Source organism: Lepus europaeus, chromosome 16 (genome assembly GCF_033115175.1).
Source record: "Lepus europaeus isolate LE1 chromosome 16, mLepTim1.pri, whole genome shotgun sequence".
NCBI classification, from domain to species: Eukaryota; Metazoa; Chordata; class Mammalia; order Lagomorpha; family Leporidae; genus Lepus; species Lepus europaeus.
This window is the reverse complement of record NC_084842.1, coordinates 6,702,449-6,723,539: the sequence shown is the minus strand read 5'-3', so window position 1 is coordinate 6,723,539 and position 21,091 is coordinate 6,702,449. Positions and strand designations below refer to the sequence as shown.

Sequence of the window (21,091 nt, the reverse complement as noted above, 5' to 3'; positions counted from 1 at the left end):
TGTCTTAACACGTGCTGCCCATACAAAGGGCAAGTTCTATGTCACTTCCCCAACTGACATGGCCACATTGAAGCTTTTAGGAAATGGTTTTGAAGTCTCCCAAATGTCTACCTCCTGGAAAAGCCAATGACACTCAGGTAAGTGCTTGTTATTGCTGGACCTAAGTACCCAGCAGACATTGGTTTTTCTCTTCTCTCCACAGCCAAGAGAAACCTTTGGACAGCTATTCTGCGGCACATTAGATAATCTGGGAATCCTGTGTGTTGGTTTATATCGCCTGATAGAGGAAGAGGAACGGAACCCGGAAAACAAAAGGGGAGTACGCCAGTTTGGAAACTCACTCACGCAAGCACGGCAACCAGAATTACCTTATTCATTGTGAAAGAGAAGTCCAGAGCCTGGAGTACACAGTTGCAAGGAAGGGCACAAATGAAATTAATAATGATACAGGGCATAAACAAGAACCCCAATGCAAAAGGCAATAGAGTCTCTGTCCCCTGTGAAAACTGAAATGTAGACCTAGATTTTAAATCCAAATTCTTTTGTAACTTACCCTTCATCCATGCCCGTGCAACCTTCTGAAGTTGGAAGCCACTGTCAACATCATTAGAAAGTCTTCCTTGCGTTCTGCTGGATTTGTTGGACTTGGCTGGACCGTGGGGTGCATTTTTCTTCCTAGCCACTGCACTTTGTGCCTATAAATCATGTGAGTGATATGTTCAAATTTATAGAAAGATCAGCAGCAAGGAAGACAGAGGAAATGGAGAAGAGGGTGGGAGGAGAGGAGAAGGGGCAGTCAAGAGACACACGGGTCCAAGCTAAGAATCTCACAGTGGAGATGGACAGCATTTAGGAGAAAAGGAGAAATTAAAATTGATAGAGTGGAAATGGACTGATGGAACTTGTTCCAGGAGAAAGGAGATGGAAGCCAAATTACTCAAAGTGAAGTGGTCTTGAATAGGAGAAAAGCACTTTTCTGCTCATAAAAGGAGACAAGGGTGCAAAGAAAAGATGCTAAGGTAGCTATGGCTCTAGGTGTGCTTGTGTGAGTTTTTATTTAGCACCAGGATTTCTCCGCACTTAGCCATTGCTCGGAGAGAAGATGGAAGAAATATCACAAGGAGTTGAGAGAGAGCTAAATGTTTAGATCAAGTGTTAAAAGGAGTGGAAGAGAAGGCTTACTGGGGATTTGTGAAGCAAGGCTAGACTGTAAAGTGAAGGATCAAAGATTGGAAATCCTGATGAAGTTAAAGAGTAGATGAACTCAGAGTAAGGCAACAAGAGAGGAAGAACATTGGGAAGCTGTGGTCAAAGAGTGATTGACTGGAGCTTAAGATGGTTGAGGAGATACAGAGTCAGCAAACTTTGACATCCAGGACGTGGCCAGGCAACCTGTTTGGAGATAAAGACCACTGGGTAGCTGACATCATGGAGACGTGTCTTGATGGTAGGGTCATAAACTGCAGATATATTGCAGGTGCATAAGCTGACAGTGGCACTGGAGTCTGAAAGAACGTGGACCCCAAGTTCCAAATTACCCAAGTAAACATGGAGCCTACAAATGACACTGAAGAATCAGGAGGGAGTTTATGGCTTTATAGAACTCACCGTGAAGGCAGTGGGGGAGAAGTGATGTTCTGGAAGCAACACCAGGAAGCATGAGTAATCAATATTCTCTCTCTCTCTCTCTCCATATGTGTATATATATATATATGTGTGTGTGTGTGTGTGTGTGTATATATATGTATGTGTATATATATATATATATATATATATATATCGCTATTGCTCTCACTCCCCATTTCTCTCTTGCTCTCTCTCCCTCTCTCCCTGAAGTTTATACTCTGTCCTTTGCCACCAGTACCTCTGGAAAGCCTGCAGAACATGACCATTGGGAGAATATGCAACTTAAATGAGGGTACTTCAACAGGTTCATGGAAAATGTAATTTAAAAAAATAGATTTATTTTGGTACAACAGTTTGGAAACCCACGCCTTTTTTTTCAAAATACCCATCTTCCATGAGCTTTATGAAGATGTCTGGTACCTGAGAAGATCTCAGTGAAGTACCATTTCTGCTTTAAAGAGAATATGTGATTATAGTGGATCTTGTTTTTAATATAGTAGTTACAGAGGACAGAGTGGGCAAGACAAAAGTGGGTAGATTATTCAATGCAGGAAGGTCAGTCTTGCACTGAGAACCGTGTTTTAAAAAGAATTTAATGTGTCCATTAAATTCATGAGTGTGTCCTAAAAACAGGTACCACAGTCTTATCCTGTCCTTCCATTACACCAATGAGGGCAGAAAGGCTCAAATAAGGGAGATGTCACAACTAGTGTCTGGATGCAAAGACAGAGAGGAAGAGCAGCCTGCTAATTCCCACTCTAGGGCCTCTCCTAACCCACGGTGCCAGAGAGAGTCACTATTTATGGAGAACCCACAGGCGTTCCCTGTTTCAGCCCAGCAGAATGACCTCCTGGTGTTGCCAGGGCCTGTGGCCACCCAAGCCCAGCTTCAGCAGCTCACAATTCATCCCTGGCTTCTCTTACAGGTTCGTGATTACCCGGCCAGCCAATGAGTTCAAGCTGCTACCCGCAGACCTTGTGTTCTGTGCTATCCCTTTCAGCACGGCCTGTTATAAAACAGACAGCAGTTCTTCAAATGCTCCATATGAGATTATAAACATCATGCCAAAGCCCTCGGAAACAAACACAGAGATAAGCTGTACCCCCACCATCGACCTAGAGGACAAGATCGCGGCACAGCAATTGTTCTCACCAGACCATTTTTGGGAGCTAAAAACTTCTTCCTGTTCTGCATCTCAGCAAACAATCTTCCCTCGGACTAGTAAGGTTCAAGCACAGGAGAAACTGAGGGACCCTGTGCCAGGAACAGGAAGGGGTAGCCAGAAGGAAACCCTGGAGGATGACGCGCATACATTTTTGAAAAACAATTAGATCCACCGAGGCTCTCCTAACTCCCAATGCGCTGCATCTACAGCACTGCCAGAGACAGTGTCATTGAACAGGGACAATAAAAATGGAAGCGCGCTGTGTTCGTGCCCCTTGCTTAGTGGGTGAACAGCAAGCCCACACTGTTTTGGAAGAGACGGAAGTTGTCTGATCTCCTCCCATTGGGTCTGATGTGATAAAGAAATATATGATAAACGCCTGTGTAAGGAAATTGCCTCGCTCTGTGTCCCTTCAACAGAAGGCTTGTAAGTTTGAGCTGTCTTACGAAGGCGTGCAGTACTGGCTTGATTGTTCATGTTCAGAAAGGTAAGTAGCCAGGCAAACATGAGGACTTGGACACAGGGCATAATAAGTAAAGAGTCTCCCCCAACTGTACCCCAAACAGTCAAGAATCTTTCAGTCTTTATCCCAGAATAGGAAAAGAGCAAACTAGCCTGCATTTTCCACCAGCAACCACTTCGTTTTCCCCCCTCATACTTTTCCTTATTTCTCCTCTTTCGGGAGGATGGGATGAAGGCCATACGAGGATATGTTGGTGGGAATAGGAACCTAACTGGTCTTTAACTAAGACCTAGATATATGCCCAGCATATGTAGTAGGTTTTTAACAATGAAGAAAATTAGAGTCTCATGGGATAAGTTACCTGAGTGAAGTCAAGTCCACTAAAATAAGTAATTTCCAAATTCTGCACTGCAGGAGTTGAGACATCATTGAAAAAAAAAAAAAAAAGGTTGAAAATTTTTCCCCATATTCCATGTTCCAAAGTAAGCCAATCCACTGCTCCATACACCCCATCTTCAAGTCAGCTGTTTAACCTAAGTAGTACTGGGCTAACATGAAAATCAGCACATTAGGCCGGCGCCGCAGCTCACTAGGCTAATCCTCCACCTGTGGCGCCTGCACACCGGGTTCTAGTCCCAGTCGGGGCGCCGGATTCTGTCTGGGTTGCTCCTCTTCCTGTCCAGCTCTTTCTGTGGCCCGGGAGTGCAGTGGAGGATGATCCAAGTGTTTGGGCCCTGCACCCACATGGGAGACCAGGAGGAAGCACCTGGCTCCTGGCTTCAGATCAGCACAGTACACCAGTCACAGCAGCCATTGGGGGGGTGAACCAATGGAAAAGGAAGACCTTTTTCTCTGTCTCTCTCTCTCACTGTCCACACTGCCTGTCAAAAAAAGAAAAGAAAAGAAAATGAGCACATTAAGGATGTCTTTACACCCAATTGGTGGCTTTATAACTATGTATAATAGGAGGGCTCTTCAAAAGGTTGGTGGAAATGTGTAGTAAAAAAAAAAGTGCTGATTCCAAAAGATTTTGCAGCAAAGTCAACATATTTTTTTATTTTGTTTTCCATGAGTTTTTCGAAGTTCCCTGAAATGCATGCTAGGTAGAAAGAGTTAGTAATGAAAATAATAAAACAGACTTCTCATAAATTATTTTATATAATGTTTATGATATCCTCTACATTTTAACAACATCTTAGCTGACATGGTATTCTTATTTCTGTTTTGCAAAAGAAGAAAGTATGTCACCAATAGTGTTGCCAGATAAAACATACACAGTTAATTTCACTTTCAAATAAACAACATGGACATTTTTAGTCTAAATATATCCAAATCATTGCACTTAGCTAAAACTGATCAGATCAACAGTCAAATCTGCTCTGTTCTATTCCAGCCATTATATACATTATTCTTCCAACCATAGAAATACAATAAAAGAAATAAGGAAAACTATCCACCCATATGAAACAATGGCTAGGTTTTGATTATAATGAAATTAATTCAATCTATGGGGAAAAGAGAATAGTTTTAAGGAAAGTTGTCAGAGACTAATGGAATTCTTTGGCAGTTCCATATTTTGAAGCTTTCCTAAGTTGAATTTCTCCTTTTCCCTTTTTACATACTGACTTTTGCCACCATATACATGGTAAGATATTTCTTCGTGCAATTCTAAATTGTTACGTACAGTTATATGTGCTTCAAAAACAGAATCTGAATCTCAAATCCTAACTGCTAGAAGAATGTGACAGATTTAGCTTTGGCCCCTCATTCTGACCATTAATGACTGGGAGGACTGTCCCAGTGAGTGAAGGAAGTTCCTACCCCCGGAGGACATGGCCCCAGAGTCTCCTACAGAGACAGTCTCATTCCCTTGTCCAAGCCCCCAGACGTTTTATTCATGGATTGGGTTTGGTAGAAACAAAATATTCCTGAGAAAGGACTAGCCCTCTGCATATTCAAAATCCACAAATCCCCCTGCTATATACATATTGACCAATCTGCTTAACTCTCAACTTCTCAGTTCTTCAGAGTAAAAACTTATCCCACAAAACGATCTCATTTCCCATAGAGTAGAACAATTTCAAGGAGAAATACTTTATTTTGCAGTAGAGGACTCGAGATCAAAAGGCTTGCTAAATAAATATTAAGGTATATGTAATGTTTAAGCATTCATATTGCCAGTTTTTACAAATAAAATTGGCAGACTACCCCTAAACTCATGTGTCAAGCAATCCCATAATTCCAAACGTAAACCCTTCACCTGCAGATGGAAGCGTTTTCAAAATTTATTTATTCAAGAAGCAGAGAGAAAGATAGAGAGAGAGACAGACTGACTGCCTGAGCTCCCATTCGTTGGTTCACTCTCCAAGTGCCCACAACAGCTGAGATTGCAACCAGGAGCCTGTAATTAAACATGGGCTTGTGGTTGAGAGACCAAACTATTTGAACCATCACCTGCTGCCTCCAAAAGTGTGCATTAGCAGAAACTGGAATTGAGAGTGGAGCCAGGACTTGAACCTTGGCAACATCTTAATTATCATCTTATCGGCTAGGTCAACTGCTTACCGCCATTCCACACAAGTCATCACACCAGATCCTTTGACAATGTGGTATATACTTAACTTATAATAATTGTTCACAGAAGAGCAGATTAGCTCACAAACAATGTGTGGCCTAGTATTTGAGATGTTTTTTGATGCTTTCAAAACTGGGTGACAACTACAGGTTCCATCCCAATAAAAATTCATATATGCATATATCCCATACCATTCATCATCTAAGTTGGATAGAGGCCATGAGTCATCCTACAGTCTACAGTCATCTTCCCAAATACTTGCTATTGACTTAAAATAACCCTAAGCTGATCACAGAAAGAATGTAGGGTAGGGGAAGCAGGAGGCCTGAGTACTTGCTCTGGATATCTCAATAAAGATTTTTTTACGTTGGGCAAGTTCTTCAATTTCTCTCAGCTACTTTCTTCATTCATTTTACTGTTTAAAAAAGAAGAAAGTTGAACTAAAATATTTTTAACATGACTTCCATCTTCATTTGTTTTAAAGACCTTATTTGAAATGAAGACAAAGAGAGACAGAGAATTACTTTGGTCTTCATTTATTCAACACACTGATTCATTACCTCTGTGTATCAGGCACTCTGCTGGAGGCGGAGCACAGACCAAGACAAAGTTGCCCTCCATGGAACAGGCTCTCTAAAGGGAGCAGGTAGAAGCACACAGGCCAGTGTGGCCAAAACCAGAGCTTGAGTTGCTGGAGGTGACATTGGAGAGAAAGGCAGGATCTGGTTAACAGTGACTCTTAGAGGCACAGGAAACACCCTACGCATTATGCACAATGAGGAGCTCTTCAGCGATTTTTTTAAATTTTTTATTATTATTATTATTTTTTTTTTTTTGACAGGCAGAGTGGACAGTGAGAGAGAGACAGAGAGAAAGGTCTTCCTTTTGCCGTTGGTTCACCCTCCAATGGCCCCTGCGGCCGGCGTACCGCGCTGATCCGATGGCAGGAGCCAGGTGCTTCTCCTGGTCTCCCATGGGGTGCAGGGCCCAAGGACTTGGGCCATCCTCCACTGCACTCCTGGGCCACAGCAGAGAGCTGGCCTGGAAGAGGGGCAACCGGGACAGGATCGGTGCCCCGACCGGGACTAGAACCCGGTGTGCCGGCGCCGCAAGGCGGAGGATTAGCCTAGTGAGCAGCGGCGCCGGCTTCTTCAGCGGTTTTAAATAATGGAGTGGAGGACGAGCTCTCTACTTCCAAAACTCATTCTGGCGGTATGGTTTCAGCAGTAGGGTTAACAATCCAGATGGATTTCTTCCTGCTCCAGATGCTCAGAAATGTTAGGTAAACCATGACAAAATAATTTGTGAACACAGAGCAGTTCATAAAAGAAAACATCCAGCCAGAAGCAAGGGAGAAGTCCAGGGCAGAAAAGGTGTCTGAGAGATGCACTTAGGGATATGCAGGGCGTTGAGTCAGTGGTTGGACTTAGGACAGGAAGTGGATAGAGACAGAGACCCTGCTGAACCACCAGCAGGGAAAGAGCAGCCCAGCTGTGAAAGAGCAACAGACAGACTCCTGTCACGGGCCCAAGAAAGAAGCAAGAACAGTTATCTTTGCTCAGGAACCCGGGTCCGGAGGACACCTGCCATGAGCATCAGAAGCCCCCTATTCAGACTGTGTGTAGAAGTACTGCTCAGATGTGTGCCACATTGGCTGCAGCTGCAAACTGGAGCGGCAATGGGCGGAAAGCTGGTTCTGAAGCAGGTGCACTCTGGAGGTGAGTGCTGGGAAGACACGGATAACACGCAGCAGTAGCAGTTGTTATGTCTCGGGGCACACGGGACTCCATCAAGACAAATGTGAGTTGGAAGCTTTTTTAAAAAATGGACAATAAGACCACAATAAAAAAGTTGGAAATGACATGAGGAAATTATCCTCCTTAGTGAAAATGAGGAGACAAATCAAACCAGAGGTTAGCATGACCCTGGACTTCTGACACTAGAACAATCTGAAAAAGACCATAAAATTGATATGTTGGATGCGATGAAAATGGATAAAAATATGATCAGAGGTCATAACAAGAGTGCACAGTGAAAAAAATGAGCAGGCAGAGTAGAAACAGAATCAAAGCTTTCAAAAACAATTTAATTAAAAATTCAGTGTATGACTTAAGGAATAAATTACATTTGGATAAATCTAAAGAATTTATCTAAAATGAAAGGTGAAGAAATAAACAAATTGAAAACCTAAAAGTTGCATGGAGAAAAGAATGAAAAAGTCCAATGTATAAAATATTCAATTTCCATAAGGAGATAGAATAAGGAATATGAAAAACTTAAAACTTAAAAATTTCAGAATTAATAAAAAGAAAGACTCCTGAGATTTAAAAGTCCAATGATTCATTAGCAAGAAAATAAAAATAAATTTACATATGGACATATTTATCACCACACCTAGACAGAAAAGCAGATTTCTTATAAAACGATTATCACTGAGAAATCAAGGGGAAAAAAGAAATAATGGGTCAATGACACAAAAATGCTGAGGGAAACATAACAGAAAAAATAAACATGGGTATAGTATGGTATCCAAATTACATTCAAGAGAAGAGGGCAAAATGAGGTCAGTTTTAGAACTATCTTTTGAGAGCAAAGCCTGAGAACATATCATTTAGAGACCTTTACTGAAAAAAACTAGTAAAGGGTATACTTCAGTAGGAAAAGAATAACTTCAAAAGATGGAGAAATATATAAGAACAGTCATTTGAAAAGAACTAGAAAATATTATAAATAGGTAGCAGTTGAATAATAGGAATAGTAATAAGTTGTAAATTGTTAAAACATTAAAACTTGCATATTAAAAATAAATAATGAGGAATAGGAAAGGAACATAATCTAATAAAATTATTCTAAGATTGTATACTTCAGGAGCACAGAAATAATGATTAACTTCCGCATTTTTAAAATCTATGATGAATATAAAAATTTTGGAGAATAAATTCCTAAGGAAAATGGAAGAATACATGACTTTAGAGTCAGTTTAGAGAAGCTATTCAGTCATGAGACACAAAATTGGCATCCAAAAATACTGACCCAACTCATGAGAAGTCTGGATTATTTTTTCAGAAAAGCAAACTAAAGAACAATATATAGAAAACAAGTTTTAAATGTAGTTATAAATGCAAATATGTATTAAATAAAAATAAATGGTTCCATCCTACAAGGTAAAGGATAGAAATTTGGGGGTTACACTTAAAAGCATTATATACTGTTTATTGCAGAACATAAAATGATTCAGAAAATGTGAAACTAGAAATAAATATACTAGAAAAATATTTACCAAAAGAAGTGGCATTGTTAGTATCAGATAATATATCCTTTAAATTAAAAATCAATGCTGAGGAAAATTATTTAGTTAATAGCCATAATAATACTAATCTTCAACTAGATAATACCATACAATCCCACTACAGTGAAATGAAAACTTAGCAGCGTATTTTGAAATAAACAGTAACAAAACTTAGTCAATCCTGTAAGGTCAATCTAAAATTTCATACACGTATTACAAACTTGTGAGTTCTAATAAATCAACTCAAAATGAATTAGATATCTAAGGGCAAAACCTCAGACTTGAAAAGTCCTAGAAGAGATACAGGGAATGAACGTCAAGACATTGGACTGGGCAGTGATTTGTAGGTATGACACAGATCACAGGCCACAGAAGCAAAAACAGACAAATGGGACACCAAATGTAAGAGCTGCTACACAGCAAATGAAGCAAACAGCAGAATGAAATTGCAATACACAGAATGTTAGAAAATGTTTGCAGTCCGTGTATCTGATAAAGGGTTAGTACCCAGAATAAATAAAGAACTCCTACAACTCAACAATAAAAAACCCAAACAATGCAATTTAAAACTAGCCAAAAAAAGATTTAATAGACACTTTTCCAAAATGATACACAAATGGCCATTAAGCAAATGAAAAGGCAGCAAACTCAGCTAATCATCAAAGCAATGCAACTCCAAACCAAAAAATATCACCTCACACTCACAGGAATGGCCAGTCTCAGAGAGACAAAATAGCAAGTGTTGGTAGAGATGTGGAGGAATTAGCAGCCTTCTACATTTTCATTGGACTATAAAAGGGTGTAGTCACTAGGGAAAACAGTGTGCATTTACTGTCTTCAATTTTAAAAAATTAAAATAGGGAATCTTATCGCATGGTACAACATGAGTGACTCATGAGGACATTTTGCCCAAAAGACAAATGCTGCATAATTCCACATGTATAAGTTACCTGAAGCTGTCAAGCTCTAAAATGCAGAGTGCAGTGGTAACTGCCAGTGATTGGGCATAAGGGTTTAAGGGGAGTTGTTGCATGGGTCTAGAGTTTCAGTTTTGCAATATGCAAAAGTCCCTGGGACCTGTTACACAACATTAGCTTATGGTACTATATGCTTAAATTGTCTAAGATGGTAAATTGTATGTTGTGTGCATGTGTGAGTGACCATAATTTTAAAAATTGTGGTACACATGTAAATCAGGAGAGAAACAAATTTTACCTTTACATGAATACGTGGGAATAGATAGATGATTAAAAACTAAATAAATGACTCTTAGGCTAGGGACCATCGTGGAAGTGAAAAGACCTCTCTCTTTTTATCAACTTCATTTGTCTTCCAAGTATGGAGAATTCTAGAGGCAAGGAGAGAACTGCCACAGGATGGTCGAGGGAAGAAGAACAGTGGGCATTAACTCAACCAAGCACATCTTTACCAAGAATATCAGAAAAGGAGGGGAACAAACGAAAAAGATTTATGAAAGATGATAAAGTTGCCTGTCCTAAGGAAAGGGGACAGTGTGATGGCAACCCAAAACCTCGGAAGAAGGTACCAATTCCTCCGTTACCTGTAGATCTGCCACCTATCGACCTGGTCTACAGAGACATTTTGCAGGCCTGGGGTCAAAAGCTGAGGTTAAGCACTAATGGCCCGAAAATAGATCTGTATAAACGACTATGTGAAAATGCTTACCCACACCAGAAGCCTTGTTTACAGACTATTCCCAACACAGCAAAGGAGGTCAAGATCAAAACATCCTTACAAATAAAATCAAAGGTGGGCAAAGAGGAAACATCCCAGGAAAGTGCTAAGAAAACAGTGTGTTCTGTGGGGACCGACCCCCCTGAAGTGGCTCCTCCACTCCAGGAGGGCATACCTGTGCTCCTGGAGGATGTGAATACAGTTGAGGTGACAACTTCTGCCCCAGAGGCTGTGCTGGCCTCTTGGGCCAGAATGGTCGCTGGTGCTGGGAAGAGGAAGGCAATGGAAACACCCCCAGAGGCCTCCGGTGACAGATGGTGTGTGGTCCATGGGAAAAGTCTCCCTGCAAATACACATGGTTGGGTTCAGCTGCAGTTTCATGCAGGACGAGCCTGGGTTCCTGAGAAGAAAAAAGGAAGAGTGAGTGCACTCTTCTTGCTTCCTGCAAGTAATTTCCCACCCCCATACCTGGAGGACAATATGCTGTGCCCCGAGTGTGTCCACAGGAATAAAATCTTATCGAAAAGCCTTCAATGGGACTAGAATATCAGGATTTAAAGGACATTTACAGCTTCTGCTTCCTTCTTTGACATCATCTAAGTTCTTGAGGACTAGGGAGCCTGCGGAACCATAGCCATGACTGATGTTGATGTAAATTCAAGGCCCATCCCCTCACAGACAGACCTACCTCATCAAGAACTACTGGTCACGTTTCAGCAGTTACATCACTACAAGCAACTTTGCAAAGGTACCTCCTGGGCCACCAACACCCTCAACAGGGGCATCTCTGAGTCCATTGTGATGGTTGTGAGCATCAAGCACCCGGAGATCACCCTGCACTTCCTGCTGTCATGGGAAGACAAGACTGTGTCCCTGTGTGTTTGTGTACTCTGAGCAGGCCTGTGGGGTCTCCCATCCTGTGGTTCTTTTCTCTGTCGCTGACAAAGGAGGTTCTTAGCTGAAGCAGTGGTTTCCTGTCCATTCAGCATATAGTCCATGAGAGCACAGAGGCTCTCGAGCTAAACCTGCTGCCTCTTCTGTAATTCTGCCTACTGAGACCGTGCATCATATTGTCTGGGTTAGCATGCAGCATTGCTCAACTGCTCTCCGTTAGAGAACTAAATCCAGCTTGCAGATTTTGTTTTGTTTCACAGGATTGTTTATCCCCTTCAGCCCTTGCACCCTCTCTTTCTGTGAGAAAGTGCCTAGAACAGACAGGGGCCAGGTGGTGACATCACTCAAAGGCAGGAAGAGCCGAAAGAACCGAGTCAGGATCAGGACAGAGATCTCCTTCTAGCTTTCACCTGCCAGCTTCCTACTCTGTGTCAGGTATGATGACAGTACACAATGGCCACTGTGCATCCCTGGCATTCAGAATTATTTCATACATGTTAAAATGACTAACGAGTTTCCTTTGCTGTCTGAGGGATTATGCATCATTTGGGAAGAAAGCTCGTGTTCTGCTATGTTGTCTGGTTATACCCAAGGTCATTTACTAATGTTCCCCTGCTGCTTGATTCTGCTAATATGATGTGTTCTTTCTCCAGACCCCACTCCTCCTCTCCCTCCTGTGCTCCCAGAATACTTTCAGAAGGAAGAGAGACAAATAATTAAATCTAATTTTTAAAAAAGATTTTTTTATTATTTGGGGCCAGCACTGTGGCATAGCTGGTGAAGCTGCTGCTTGCGGCTCCAGCATCGTATATGGGCATTGGTTCGAGTCCTGGCTGCTCCACTTCTGATCCAGCTCCCTGACAATCAACCTGGGAAAACAGTGGATGATGGCTCAAGTACTTGGGCTCCTGCACCCATGTAGGAGACCCAGAAGAAACTCCTGGTTCTTGGCTTCAGGACGCCCCAGCTCTGGCTGTTTTGGCCATCTGGAAAGTGAGCCAGAGGATGGAAGGTCTCTCCCTGCAGTCCCCTTCTCCCCTAACTCTGCCTTCAAATAAATAAATAAAACCAGAAGTTAGGAGCCTCTGTGGATGATCTGGTTGTAGCAGCTCGAGCGCTTGGGCTACCTTCTGCTGCTTTTCCAGGCCATTGGCGGGGAGGTGGGTCAGGAGTGGAGCATCCGGGACTCTAGCCAGTGCCTATATGGGATGCTGGTGTCACAGGCAGCAGCTTCGCCTGCTATGCCACAATGCCCACCCCCAAATAATTGCATTCGATTACTTTTGCCCCAGATGAATTCCATGGCAGAGGGAGGCTAGGGTACGATGACTGAGCTGCTGTGAGGGAGCCCAGAGAAGATCTGCATTCATTTCCCATCTGAATGCTGAAGTCACAACCATGCAGACAGATCTGGGCCCACAGCTACGTGTGGTGTGAACAACATGTGAAATACAATAGGAACAATAGAAAGCTGGAGCCAGAACTTCAAATTTTCCTTGGTTCCAGAAAGGAATGGAAGACTCATGAGCAGATTCTAAAGTAACTGAGCTGAAGACAGGTTTAGCAAGATATCATTGGTAGAGGCGAATGGGTCTGTAAAAGAGAAAAACAGTGAACTCCTTGACAGGAATCAAAGGTGGATGTGACACATCTCCTGAGGAGGGGTAAAGGGACATTTTTAAATTCCAATTTATTACAGTGGAGCTAATTTACCAAAAAATGTTCCACATAAATTTCTGTATGTTGACAAGTTAGAGCTTACAGATAAAAGTTGAAATTTGGCATCTTAATTGAAATGGGTTTGGCATGATACAACGGGAAGTCTAACATCACTGGTCCATGTGAGTCTAATCACAGGGAAGCAATAGGTCCTGATGACACTAATTGTCTCTACAGTCATTAAGTAACCTTAATACTCAGATGTACTCTTTCCCCATTTCTAATAAGCATATCTTTACAAAATAAATTGTGCTTCACCATTAAGACAATTTGTCTACTCCTAATATACTCCCATTATGAAGTGAGCCTTGTTTGGGTAGTAGTTTCTTGAGCATATCTATATGTAAAAATCACAGAGCTATGCACTTAAGATGTGTGTATCTTTTAAAGAAGTGGAGCAAGCCAGCTCTCAAACCGGAGCCCATTTGGTATGCCAGTACTGCAGGTGGCAGGTTTACCCACTATGCCACAGCACTGGCCCCTTAGAATCTTCAAACCTAAATGTTGTTACACATGTGTTTATTCTGTATCTAATTAGCCAATTGGGTTTTTTTGTAATATTTTTAATATATATATAGTTCTATATAACCCCAATAATTATCATAATCAAGAACTTTGTAAAACATTAATTTGAGGGGGGCAGGTGCTGTAGCACAGCTGGTTAAAGCCCTGGCCTGAAGCACTGCATCCCATATGAGCGCCAGTTCTAGTCCTGGCTGCTCCTCTTCCAATCCAGCTCTCTGCTATGGCCTGGGAAAGCACTAGAAGATGGCCCAAGTCCTTGGGCCTCTGCACCTGCGTGAGACACCTGGAAGAAGCTCCTGGCTCCTGGCTTTGGATCGTCGCAGCTCCAGCTGTTGCGGCCATCTGGGGAATGAACCAGCAGATGGGAGACCTCCCTCTCTCTGTCTCTACCTCTTTCTGTAACTCTGTCTTTCAAATAAATAAAATAAATCTTAAAAAAAACTAAATAAATAACTAAAAATTCAATGTTCAATTTAGTAAATTAGACAAAGAACAGGAGGGGATCTTGGCGGGGAGTTAGATAGGTAAGCTGGAGTCCTTGCCAGTCCTCCAATGCAATGGTATCCCTTCACCTGTCAAGCTAACATGCCCACCTTCCCAGGATGCACCTGTGTCTCATCCAGGACCAGGAAGCAGGAAACACCAGGATGAACATAATTCCACAGAGTGGTGCCCTCACAACACCAGAAATCTTCACCCAGGCTAGTCCCCCACCCCATCTGTTTATTCAGTTACGGTACCACCCCCTCAAAACAGACAGATGGGGAGAGGCCCTCGTTTGCGCCAGCATGCTTGGAGGGACTCCTTGGGCTTTCTCTCCCTGTCACTCCCCGTAGGCAACACTCTGGTCCACTCAAGGCAGCCCACACTCACAGGTGAACGTATGCTCACTCTCACTTTTCAGTCAATCCTGTTCTCTGTGCAAATGATGGAAGCCTCTGCTTTGCTTCCTTATCTCCACGGGGGACAAGAACCTGGAATCCAGATGAAGGTACCTGGCCTCCTGTCGAGAGCTTTTCTTTCTCAGCAGCTGTCCTATTTCCCAAGCACTTGTCTGGAACAAGAAACCGGAACAGAAATCAAGACTTTGCTCCACTCAATAACTCACCCTTTGTTATTCTGAGAACTCGCCAACAGGTCCTCTGAAACGGCTGGCTTCGTTCAGGAGGCCTGGAGACAAGCTGAAGTGCCACCTATCGGGTGGAGGAGAGAGACAGCTGGGTTAAGAGGAGCAAGCTGGAGGCAGCCTGCTAACATCCTTCAGCCCTGCAGTGCGAAACGCCGGCTGCAAACCAGCAACACCTGCAGGTGCACAGTGTATCTCTGATGTGCACTACGAGCTTTTGAAAGACCCTTCGTATGCGTGGATCCCAAAATTCTTTACACCAAAATAAACTTACCTTGTAACTCTGTTTTCCATGGACTTTTTCTAGTACCCCATACAGTCGTTTCTAGGAAATCAGAAAGAGCTGAAGACGTAGTTTTACTGAAAACTCCGCCCTCCAACCTTTTGCTGTTTGGCACATTCACTATTTCAGACCTGTGGTGCCTTTCAAACCCCTCCGATAAATTATAAAATCTTCAAGCTAAGAACTTTCGAACTCTAGAGGATTAAGGAAGGTTGGAATTGAATGAGGTGCGTGCAATTAACCTGCAGCTAAGAGTGGTTTTTCCCAGCCCAAATAAAGCGAAGCGCCCCAACCTCCAGCGGGAGTCCTAACTTCAGATTCTGGATCTGTGTGGGTTGGGGGTCCTGGAAAGTGAGGAGCAAGGGAGGCAGTGCCGGGAGTGCAGGGCTGCTGGGATCCGGAGGGAGAACTGGAGGGAGGCCTTCATGCTAATTGGGTTTGAAAGACTACAGGATGAGTCCAGCCGCCCTGCTCCGAGAAGAAAGGAACCTGAGCAGCTGATGCGAAGTTCGACTAAACCGGCTGCGCGTCCCCAGGGAGGTGGCAAGGTAAACCTGATCTTCTCTGTCATTTACAATCATTATCAGGCAGGCTGCTTCGGCAATTTTACTGGGGAGCCAATTAACAGATCCCGGGAGCTGGCAGCCCTCCCTCCCGTTGGTTTTGAGAGGGAAAAAGCGTGTGGCTTTTGTGTGGCTGTCTTCGGAACGGAACGCTCTCTCTCTGCACTGGAGCCTGCGCTGGCTCCCTGCCGCCCAGCGGCCCCTGGTCAGGCGGGTGGGGCAAGCTGCCTCAGCCAGCAGCCGGCCCTGTAGCCTTCTCTCCTCCTGTGCTGAGGCCCACAGCTGCGGACTAGCTCTCTTCATCTCCCTTGCCTTTGAGAGGAGTGTCTCTAAAGCACTTCGGCTTGTGAGAAAGTGGGAGGTCCCAGGCGTACCCAGGAGGCGATAAAGGGCCACTGCTCTCTTGCATTGCCCTACCCTACATGGGTGAAAATGTCATGGAAAATGGAATGAAAAGATAAGTTCATTTGGATGCCAAAACGTTTAAAATCCATGCATAGCTTTTTTGGTTTTTTGTTTGTTTGTTTTTGTTGTTGTTTTTGTTTTTTATGAAATGTATTTTTCATGAACTCTTTGAAGACCCCCTTGGCTTTTTGAAAGAGCCCCCCATACAATGCTGGATACCACCAGGCCCCGGGCTCCCAGCCTTTCTCCCTCTGCTGGAGGTATCTTTGCCCTGTCTCTGGACTGCAAATCAACCTGAGACTGAAACTGATCACGGACTCCTGGGAGTGGAGCTGCTTTCCCTGAATGCGTGATGTCATTTTTTCCCTCCAGTAACTCACATCTTGATGGCCAGCGTTGTCTCAATGAGCTGCTTTTCTGGGGGGTGTAGTAGGGGGTGAGGGTAGGGAGTGGATTGCAGGAACTACTCTGCATGCCAACCCCAGGCTGACTGAAGCTCTCGTAAAGAACATAGTATCACCCACCAGTGAGGAAGACCACAAGTACCGCTGACCCACTGGGAACCTGAACACCCGGTGGTCACGCCCGTCCTTATCCTCCACACCTTTGAACTGTGCCATTCACTGTCTTAACTCCTCAGGGAGCCTGGTAATTAAGCAAGAGCTGCCTGGCCCCTTGCCCTCTCTGTTGTGATCAATGTCTCCTTTCTTCCACCATGCCCCAGTGGGTGACTCTCTGTGTCGGGTGAGTGGGCCCAGGTTGGAGGTTATAGTGCAGCCCCTCCAACTAGTTTAGGGGTTTTTCTATAACATTTTCTTGCCTTCCTGCCCCTAACATATTAACCAGATGTCCACAATCATTCCTTTCTTTTTGTTCCCATACTGATTCACAACTTCAGCCACCGCAATTTAGCCATAAACCCCCATTATTCTACTAAAAATGGTTTTTTGCAAGGCCATTGGTTGCATTTGCATCACTCTGTATAGGGGAAGAGTTCATGGTGAGCTGCCTTGATGCCTTCACACCATTCCATAGTTGTTCTGCCCCTTCGTACTGAAACATTGTCTTCCCTGAGTGTCTGCAGCCAACAGTCTTCTACAGTGCATTCTACTTTGAGTACGCTATCCCACATACCTTAGGCTCTCTCTTCTGCGGCACAAGTAGGGGTTGGCATTACTCAGAGCGTGGTTATCAGTCTTTTTCTCTTTTGACTCTTGTTGATCACTTGGTAACTCAGATAATTGAGGAGACCCGGAGAGCATGTAACAGAAATGCAAAAGTCAGGTCACTTGCCTCTGGTCATTGTTGTCACGCAAGAGTGGAGGCCCTGTGCTGCCAGGTTTTTAAGACAGAGCGTTTTGCTTTTTCTGTTAAGACATTGTACTTTTAATTTTTGCTATATGGCTATGAGAGAGCAGCTGGAGCAAACCAACCCTCCTTCAACAACAACAAAAAATTAGAAATGGACACAAAAAAGTCCTAAGTGGCCTGTTTGAAGTAATCAGAGAGCAATAAAGGCAGTAAGAACTTGAAAGGGTAGGATCCAAGCGAAAAGCAAAACTTTGAGGTGAGTTCACCGTTCTCTGCTGCTTTCCCCTGAAGGCACTTGCCAATTAGTAAGTGGTACTGGACCGGAGATCAAGCTGAATTTTAAAGCACAGAGCTTTCAGAAGCCTCATGAGGCTAGGAGGGAAAAAAATGGAGTTGAGGGCTATCAGGATAGCCAGGTGTTGAAGGGATCAGATTTTTTGGAGAAAAGAGAACTGGAAGACATTGAGCAGGAGTCCCTGTGCTTTTTTCCATGAAGAATGTATTTATTGCTAATATTTTCAGCATGAGAGGTTGAGCAGCTCTGAATAAAGGATCAGTTAAGAAGCCAGAAAGCTAAGCAGAGCTTTTGCCAGGCTCATGGCGCTAGGGAGATGAACATTGGTATTCAAGACCTGGCCTGGCAAATGGGCCCAGACGAACAACCTTGCTCTCAGTCGAGCCCCTGGACATACTCTTCCTTCGGACTACTTCACACTACAAATAGAACAGTTCTCACAAAGTTTGAAATCCAACTTTGATTCCTCTTTTTCCTGATTACATGAAGATGCGTAATCCCTACTATAATTGCCTACAGGTAAAATCCAAATCCTCTCTACTGGAAATTAACATTACCCAGAGTTTCTGTACTCTTTATACATAATATCAACCATTCAATAGACATGGCTGCAGTCAATTTTAATTTTTCCTCTTGCAACTTAAATTAACCTCCAGATAGGCCAGCTAAGCTTTGTTTCTTTCTTGACAATGCTGCCTATCTCTTTTGTTCTTTTTTATCTTCAGGAAATGAGTAAGTAAACAACAATGAATGATGGAAATTATTAAAAGCCAAGAGAAATGGATGATAGGAATGCCCCACACATGATCTATCTACTTGTTACACCTAAGACCAGATGTAAATGAACTCTGATTTCCATGCCTAAGATATTGGATGACAAGATGGAGAAATTTACCCAAGTGATTTCTCAAAGAAATTATTCTAAAAAAATCAGAAGTAAAGTTGTAAGTGTAAAAAAAGAGATAAAATAAGGCACAGAGAAGAATAAAGGGAAATACATATAAATACATATGAGACATGGGACATGGTGATAATATCTAAAATGTAATTGACATCCCAGAAAAATAAAGAGAGCAAGAGAGACATGGGACAAAAGAATATATTTGTGATATTCTGACCAAGAATTTTTCTAAACTAAAGACATGCTGGGCTGGCACTGTGGCACAGCGAGTGAAGCCACCACCTGCAGTGCCAGCTTCCCACATGGGCACCTGTTTGAGTCCCGGCTTTGGGCCCCTGCACCCACGTGGGAGATCCAGAAGAAGCTCCTGGCTCCTGGCTTTGGATCAGCATAGCTTTGGCTGTTGCAGCCATCTGGGAAGTGAACCAGTGGATGAAGACCTCTCTCTCTATCTGCCTTTACACTCTGCCTCTCTGTGACTCTGCCTTTCAAATAAATAAATCTTAAGAAAAAAAAGACATTACGCCACACATTCAAGAATATATTTGAACCCCAATCACAATCAATGAAAATAATTCCTAAACACATGATAGTACACTGTTTTCTAATCAAAATAAGCTTAAAGCATCCAGAGAGAAAAAGACATTACCTTCATAGAAGCCACAATAAGATTGAAGGTTGACTTTCCTTCCAAAACAATGAAGGCTAAAGGACTAGGGAAAAACACATTTAAAGTTCTGAAAAAAGAAAACTGACCACCCAGCGTTCTATACCCAGAGAAAATATTCTCTACAAATAAAGAAAAAAAAGGAACATTATCAGAAATATATATAAAATAAGACGATTTATCACATTCAAATTTATACTAAAATAAATACTAAAAATGCGACCAAGCCCCAGATGAATGACCCTAATGTAAAGGCAAAGACTTAATATCTCACCTGCTCCTCAGTCCAACGTATCTGGGGATTAACCACCGATCAAAAGGAAATCTTGAATTGAGGGAGTGGTACAGCTGGCCTTAGCAAAGTTCTATTCGCTAAACTTGAGAACTCATTTGCTTCTGCAATAGATAAGATTCTATTAGCCAGTATTGTTTGGAAGAGTTTGTTGTTGTTGTTGTTGTTGTTTGTTTGTTTGAGGGAATTGCAGTGCCAGGCAAGGAAATACCAGGTCTGGGGCAGAGAGTATCTACCTCCTGCATGGAACTCCCTAGACTTTCTGAAGCCACTTGGCCATCATAAAAAATTCCCTAAATAGCACAGCATTTCTGACAATCAAAGGAAGGTCATGAACACCGCTGACCAAGTATAGAATATTCTGATGTCTCAGAAGTCATAGTTATGTCTAAATGTTCACAAAAATGTATCATTCTTGGGTTCTTCTTCGAAGATAATTAAGTTTCTCAAAGGAAAAAAAGAAAAAAAGAAAAATTAACTTGGAGATGCAATGACTTTGAACAGCCCTGTCTAGACTGTTGAGGCACAGTTTTTTTTTTTTTTCTTTTTCTATTTCTTTTCCTTTTTCTTTTTCCTTTTCTTTTTCTTTCTCTTTCTCATACAAAGTGTTGAACTCCTTACCTAGAATAGAGTTAATCTGTGTATAAAGTTAATTGAAAATAGATCTTAGTAAAAAATAAGACTGGGCATAGGAGAGGAAGGAGGAAGAGGGGTGGGAATGTGGGTGAGTGGGAGGGCGGGTACAGTGGGAAGGATTACTATGTTCCTAAAGTTGTATTTATAAAATGCATTCAAATAAGTAAAAGAGATGGCAAAAATCAAAAAAGAGACAATTTAATAATAATTAAAGAGTGATATGTTAGATTTTGAAAATACAAATGGACAATTTGATCAAAAGCAAAAACACTCAGATTGAATGATAAAATCCAAACTATATGATGCTTATGAGATAGTTTAAATATATACTATAAAAATATTAAAAATTAGAGGACAAAAATATGCCATATATAGAATAAGAAAAAAACCTGGTTAGCTATACTAATAACATAGACTTGGAATAACACTTTTTCAGTTAAGATATTTTAGATATATTCATTGGCAAAATATCAAAATTTAGCATGCAAACATGATCAGTAAATCAGATTTTTTTTTCTTTTTTTTTCAGGCTCCCATGTAACTTGGGTTGTTACTGGTCCCTAGATTTTCATTCCTAACAGGTTCAGTTTGCCAAACTGTTTGGAGGAAAGAAATATTCAAAAGATCCTTTTCTGTGAGATTTGTATATTTTTAAAATTAA

General features: G+C 42.3%; 2 protein-coding genes across 2 annotated transcripts in view; both read left to right on the top strand.

The window, feature by feature from the left end:
* The window catches only part of KCNU1 (potassium calcium-activated channel subfamily U member 1), a 148,132-nt gene extending 145,175 nt beyond the window's left edge, over positions 1–2,957 (top strand). Inside the window, exons 28-29 of the mRNA XM_062213820.1 lie at positions 203–327; positions 2,552–2,957. Coding sequence (XP_062069804.1) covers positions 203–327; positions 2,552–2,957 — 531 coding nt within the window. The remainder of the gene's footprint in view (positions 1–202; positions 328–2,551) is intronic.
* A 7,499-nt stretch (positions 2,958–10,456) lies between these two features.
* Positions 10,457–11,356, top strand: LOC133775397 (developmental pluripotency-associated protein 4-like). The gene has a single exon (XM_062213703.1). It carries the CDS (start codon positions 10,457–10,459, stop codon positions 11,354–11,356), a length of 900 nt encoding a protein of 299 aa, XP_062069687.1.
* Positions 11,357–21,091: the final 9,735 nt, after the last annotated feature.